We start from the raw sequence: 6,000 nt of genomic DNA on the forward strand, positions 1-6,000 counted from the left end.
AACATCTACCTATTCCCCTGACTCTTGCATCCAGGCACTTGCTGAGAGCCTCCCACTTGGCTTCATACCTCTGCTTAGGACCAATCCACAGCCCCGGACACCTCCACCCCCTGCTTTCCCACCAACTGGAAACCCAAGCCAAACTCCCACCTCTGGCCATGACCCACAGGACTGAATAGGTCTACCTCTCCTGATGGGCAGGGGCCTGGGGATGCAAGCTGTCCTTGATATTCTTATGTTTCCAGAGTCGCTAGCTCAGCTCTGCCATATAGTAAGAGCACAGTGAATATATGATAATGATGGTTTGAACCAAAGCATATTTAAAATACACTTTTTCTTTCTATAGACCCAAAGCAAATATGAATTTGCACTTACAGAATACGAATCATATTCAGATTTTGAACGCAATGTGACAGAGAAAGTAGCCAGCAAGTCTAGTTTCAAGTTGGGTTTTAAATTGAATTCGATCATTGAGTTTGGATTTAGTGACGAAAGCAACGAAGGCAAACATTACATTAGCAGAACCAAACGATTCTCCCACACGGTAAGTACCTGTCTAGTGCTTTTTATTTATTTAGCTTTAAGTAATGTTTTCATTTCCTCTTTGAGGGTTTCATAAACATATTTTGATCATATTCATTCCCTTTCCTGTCTCCTTGCAGATCCTCCCCCTACCAACCCCTACCCGCCCAATTTAAAGTTCTCTCTTGTTCTTGAAAAGAAATCAGTTTATTGCTTTTAAATATATGTACATTATTTTATGCCCATAGTTGTGTCTGTATTCCACATTATTCCTGGTCCAAGTAAACAGTAAAATTTCCATCATCCTTAAAATACTCTCATAGATCACATCTTAGTCTTACATTGACTTATCCTGTAGTGTTATCTTTCTTTTCTTTTCTTTTCTTTTTTTTTTGATAAGCCCTTTCCTTTGGTTTTCAGTTAACAGACTTGCCTGTGTGAAACCTATCTGGAGAAGTTTCAACCCACTGCAACTTCTTCTTCTTCTTCTTCTTCTTCTTCTTCTTCTTCTTCTTCTTCTTCTTCTTCTTCTTCTTCTTCTTCTTCTTCTTCTTCTTCTTCTGTCAATCTGGAATTGATCCAGCTCGTCTAAGATTCCTTAGGCATCTGCTGGGGGTATCTTTACCATCACCCCCTCTTTCTCCTGATTTCTTTCTACCTCTTAGTTTCTCCCAGGCCTACTAGCCCAGGCTCCTTTGCCTTGTGCTGCCCTGACACACAGTGTGACTCCCACCTTGCCCTTCACATGCATTTGTTGCCCCAGAGATGTCCAAAATACTAACCTAATCACTGTGTTTCCTTGGTGACCGCAAGGTGAGAACAAAGCAATGGGAGAGAGAAGTGATTGGGGCAATGTGCAAGGACATGGGTGATAGGCCAATGTGAGACTTTGAACTCTGTGGTAAAGAAAGTACATAGTTTTGACAAGTCACTGAGGATGTTCAACTTAAGAGTGATGTGATAGAAAATTAATCCAACGGGCTATGGAAGAAAAGAGCAAGACCTAAAGTTTGCAATGATGTATATGAAAGCAAAAGAAATTGTGAGGGGCTCCAACAGATCCATGCTACAGATCTAGTTCCCAGCAGGAAACAGGGGGGTCAGCACTAAGTTGTCTGTAACTGTCTCACCTCTGTTGACTCATCTTACGGGGACAGAACTGTTTCTTTCCTCTCTAGACAGCGATGGCACATAGAAGGCACTGAGCTTTGGGCATGACAGCCGGGACAGCCACTGGGATTTGCTTTGTTACAGGGGAAGCAGTGGGTACCATCATGAGCTTCCTCTCCTGGCCACTTCTTATCTCACCTCCCCCATCCAAGTCGCCAGTTGTAGAAAGGAAACATGTTTGTCACCAGACCCGAGCCTTGGATCCTAAGACAAGCTCTACAAGGCTCCTTTTGTTCGGTTAAATGTATTTTCTGAAAAAAAAAAAAAAAAATCAGGTATCTTTATGGTTTACAAAGGGATAATTTGTTTCATGTATGCAATATATAATGACCAAATCGGAGTAATTAGCATTTCTGTCTCCTTAAACATTTGTAATTTTTTGTGTTGGACACTTTCAAATTTGTCCCTTGAAGCACTTTATAAAATATGTGACAAGTTGTTATTGCTTTCATATTCTCAGTCGAGTGGGAGATGTACGCCTGTAAGCAGTAAGTCACTGCTAATCGTTTATATCAGCTGCAATGTAGCATAGCATATGTTATAAAGGAAATATGAGCAATGTACTATATAAGCTTAAAGAAGGAGTGCATGTCTGGGACCCCCAGGGATAGTATTTAAAAAGCAAGAGCCAAACAGGGGGCTGGAGAGATGGATGAGAGGTTAAGAGCACTGACTGCTCTTCCAAAGGTCCTGAGTTCAATTCCCAGCAACCACATGGTGGCTCACAACCATCCATAATGTGGTCTGGTGCCTTCCTCTGGTATGCAGGTATACATGCAGGCAGAAAACTCTATAAATAATAAATAAATAATTTTTTAAAATAGAGCTAAACAGGGATTTGAAAGACAAATAAACTCATGTCCAGAAGAAAAGGAAGAGCTTAGAAGCAGAGGGAACAGTCTGTGCATAATTGTATCATGCAGAGTTAGGGATCAGTTGAGAGTTGAATTAGGGCTGATACGCCGTGTGCCTGATGGAAAAACCCACAGGCGCAGAAAGGAACTCTTCAACGTCAGGGCAGCTGACACTGGTCAGAGTGCTGGTGGATAGGATGTGAAGGGTATGTCTCCAAAGTAAGAGAGTCGATTACATCTGAAGGCAACGGTGAGCTCAGGTACCCATGTTTGTCTGTCTTTGCCTGAAGGAACACAATCATAATAGTACCAAAGATTTAGGATCTTGACTCTGACTAGGACCCTGGAAACAGGTTTGCACAAGGGAAGTTTTATAATAAGATGTCAACTTAAATAACAATCAGAGGAAGGCTCAGAGATCGCCTTTGTGTGTTTGGGAACTGCGGAACCCTGCAATGGGAATGCATGTGCTATCCTAAGCTATGTGTGTTCTCAAGGGAACTGAAGCAAGAAAAGTTTCTAAAAGCAAAAAAAGGGGACAGATTGCAAACAAAATCCTCGGCCACAAGGTCCTAGCACTGTGGGTGATGCCATTCTGAAGCCAGGCAGCTTCTGGACGAAGGCCCCTGAAGTAGTGTGGTTTTGTGTAGGGTGGTTGTGGCTGTCTTTCATGAGAGCTACTATTATTAGCCAGTCATGAATGGAAAGTCATTCTTCGTAACCTCCAGGCCTGATGTATTTTTACTTACTTACCTTTTGTTAGGGCTGTCGTGGCCAACTCCATTTTCATTCTGACAGCTTTCATAAAGCGGCAGGGAGGAGAGAGAACCCAGGAGATTTGGAAAAGACGTGAACCAAGTGCCCAGTGACTACTGAGGCAGTCATGGTGGGAGAAAAAAAAAAGTTCTGAGCCACTGAACAGGACTAGAATGAATCTACAGCAGGCCAGGATAGAAAGTGAGGGGTGGGGTTTAGTGACAGTGCAATCAGGGCTGCACAGCTCTTTAGCTGAAGGACTTGGGTGGAGTAGACTGTGCCCCCCATTTCTATCATCGCTGCGTCCTCCTATACAAGGAATGCTCATCTCCCAAAGACACCGTCTTCTCTCAGATATCCTAAATAAATCATAAGCTTGAAGACTCTGGGTGGTATTTGTTTGTTCGTTTTCAGTTTTTCAAGACAGAGTTTCTCTGCGTAGCCCTGGCTGTCCTGAAACTCACTCTGTAGACCAGGCTGGCCTCTAACGTAGAGATCTGCCTGCCTCTGCCTCCTAAGTGCTGGGATTAAAGGCGTGAGCCACCACCGCCTGGGTGGTAGTTGTAAAGTCCATCTTCTCCTTCGCTGGCTCCACCAGCACTGTCTATGCCATACCTCCAGGGGACGCCAGACTCTGCCTGAAAAGGACCAGAGCAAATAACTGAGGCTTCACACAATACTGAGGGAAGAGTCTCCAACCCTGCCACTTCAGTGGGGGCAGAAACTGGAGACAATATATAAATGAATAGGAATGATTGTGTTCACAAAACAGGAAGTAGGTATGTTTCCCAGGCCACGGTTTGCTGACTCCTGCCTCTGTCACCTTCCCAAGGCACTGCGGGACTTGGATGGTTTGGGTCTTGTTTTCAAAAGACATAGTTGGCAAATGGATGCGGCGTGCAAGTTAGCAAACTCTCCCTCCATCTGAATGGCCTCAAGTGGCCACATTCACCCTGCAGTGCAGGTGCCTGACTCTCCTTCCCTGTCCTCATGTCCTCCTGTAACGAGATCAGTGCCCGTCCAAGCCAAAAAAGGATGCTAGAATATTTATGAGAATTCAAATCTTCTCAAAGAGACCATCTTCCCTCAGATGGTTCTAAAGGGATCATATTTCTGATGACCCCGGGCGGTATTTGTAAGTTCATCTTTCCATTTGTGATTTCTAACTGCCAAGGTCTGTGGTTCTCCCCTCCCCCCCTCCACCCCATTTCATCTAGAAAAGCAAGTTTCTGCATGCACGCTCTGTCCTCGAAGTGGCGCACTACAAGCTGAAGTCCAGAAACCTCATGCTCCATTATGAATTCCTTCAGAGGGTGAAGAGCCTGCCCTTGGAGTACAGCTATGGGGAATACCGAGATCTCCTTCGTGACTTTGGGACCCACTTCATCACTGAGGCCGTGCTTGGGGGCATCTATGAGTACACGCTTATCATGAACAAAGACGCCATGGAGCGAGGAGGTGCACTGCCCAAGGGACACCTTTCCTGGCCAGCAAGGAGGGATGCGCGATACAAGAGTTTACACCAATGCTTGGGGGACGAGTCTTGAACCGTGCTCCTCCTTCTTCCCCCTGAGCTGGCTGTCCTTTCACAGAGGACTTGGCCATGTAGCCTCCCCTCTTTGGCTTGGCTGTGTCAGTCCTCCCAGCCCGACTATCTCTTTGGGTGATCCTCCTTGGATAATGGTATCCAATCTGATCCCAGCTTGTGCACTGAATCACCACACACGCATCCTAGATCACCAGGTCCCTGGTTTCCTCTATAGTTTCTACATCTCAGAAATGGTCCCTCCAGCCACCCAGAGGCACAGGCCAAAAGCTTAGGCATCAACCTCAATTACTTTTCCTTCTTTTCTATTCACCAGCACATTCCTTCGGATCTACCTCCAAATTTTATTTTCTGGTTTTCTTTTTTTTTTTCATTTTTCATGGGTTTGTGTATGTGAGGTTTTTTTTTTTTCATGTGTGAGAGTGCATGCATGTGTAGGTTCATATGTACATAATTGCACATGTATGTGGAGGCCTGAGGTTGACGCCAGAATGCATCCTCTGTGCTCTCCCGCCATATTAATTGGGGCGGAGTCTCTCAGTCAATCCAGAGCTGGTTGGTATGGTCAGTCTTCCCAACCAGCTTGCTGTGGGGATCCCCTGTCTCCACTCTCAGGGCCTGCAATTACAGGCAGACAACCATGCTTGCCTGGCCTTCACATGGATTACTGGGGATCCGAACTCTGTTCCTCATTTTGCCTCTGAGCCACCTCCCTAGTCTTTATACTGATTTTTACAGTTAGTACCGTAAGCTCACCCTGTCACCAGTGCTTTATTCACTCTTGCGAACGTGAATTTCAGACAAATCTTTGAAGTGATTGAAGCAAGCCCCAGGGAGCAAGATACCTTGGGGAGATAGAGGGTGGGAGGAGGTGGGATGGAGACCTCAAATAAATAGGAGAAGTCTGTACACCCCATCCCCAGATGCTTCCAGGCCCTGTTGATATGCATCACTTCAACCAAGTAATGCAGACCTTTTCCCCCTGTAGCAAAGACTGGGGAAATGTAGATCTGGGAAGGCAGAGGTGGAGCTAACCCTGTACCCACTGGAGCAGTCATGGGTACCTGTGCTGGCTAGTCGTATGTCATCTTGACACAAGCTAGCGTTATCTGAAAGGAGGGAATTTTGCTTAACCAAATGCCGTCAATAAGA

At 45.3% G+C, this 6,000-nt stretch overlaps 1 protein-coding gene across 1 annotated transcript in view; it reads left to right on the forward strand.

Moving 5' to 3' along the window:
* C8b (complement C8 beta chain) overlaps window positions 1–6,000 on the forward strand; it is a 36,566-nt gene that overhangs the window by 17,380 nt on the left and 13,186 nt on the right. The window contains exons 6-7 of the mRNA XM_051171722.1: window positions 347–544; window positions 4,520–4,760. Of these exons, the coding sequence (XP_051027679.1) occupies window positions 347–544; window positions 4,520–4,760 (439 nt within the window). The remainder of the gene's footprint in view (window positions 1–346; window positions 545–4,519; window positions 4,761–6,000) is intronic.

This window comes from Acomys russatus, chromosome 29, assembly GCF_903995435.1.
Source record: "Acomys russatus chromosome 29, mAcoRus1.1, whole genome shotgun sequence".
Lineage (NCBI taxonomy): Eukaryota > Metazoa > Chordata > Mammalia > Rodentia > Muridae > Acomys > Acomys russatus.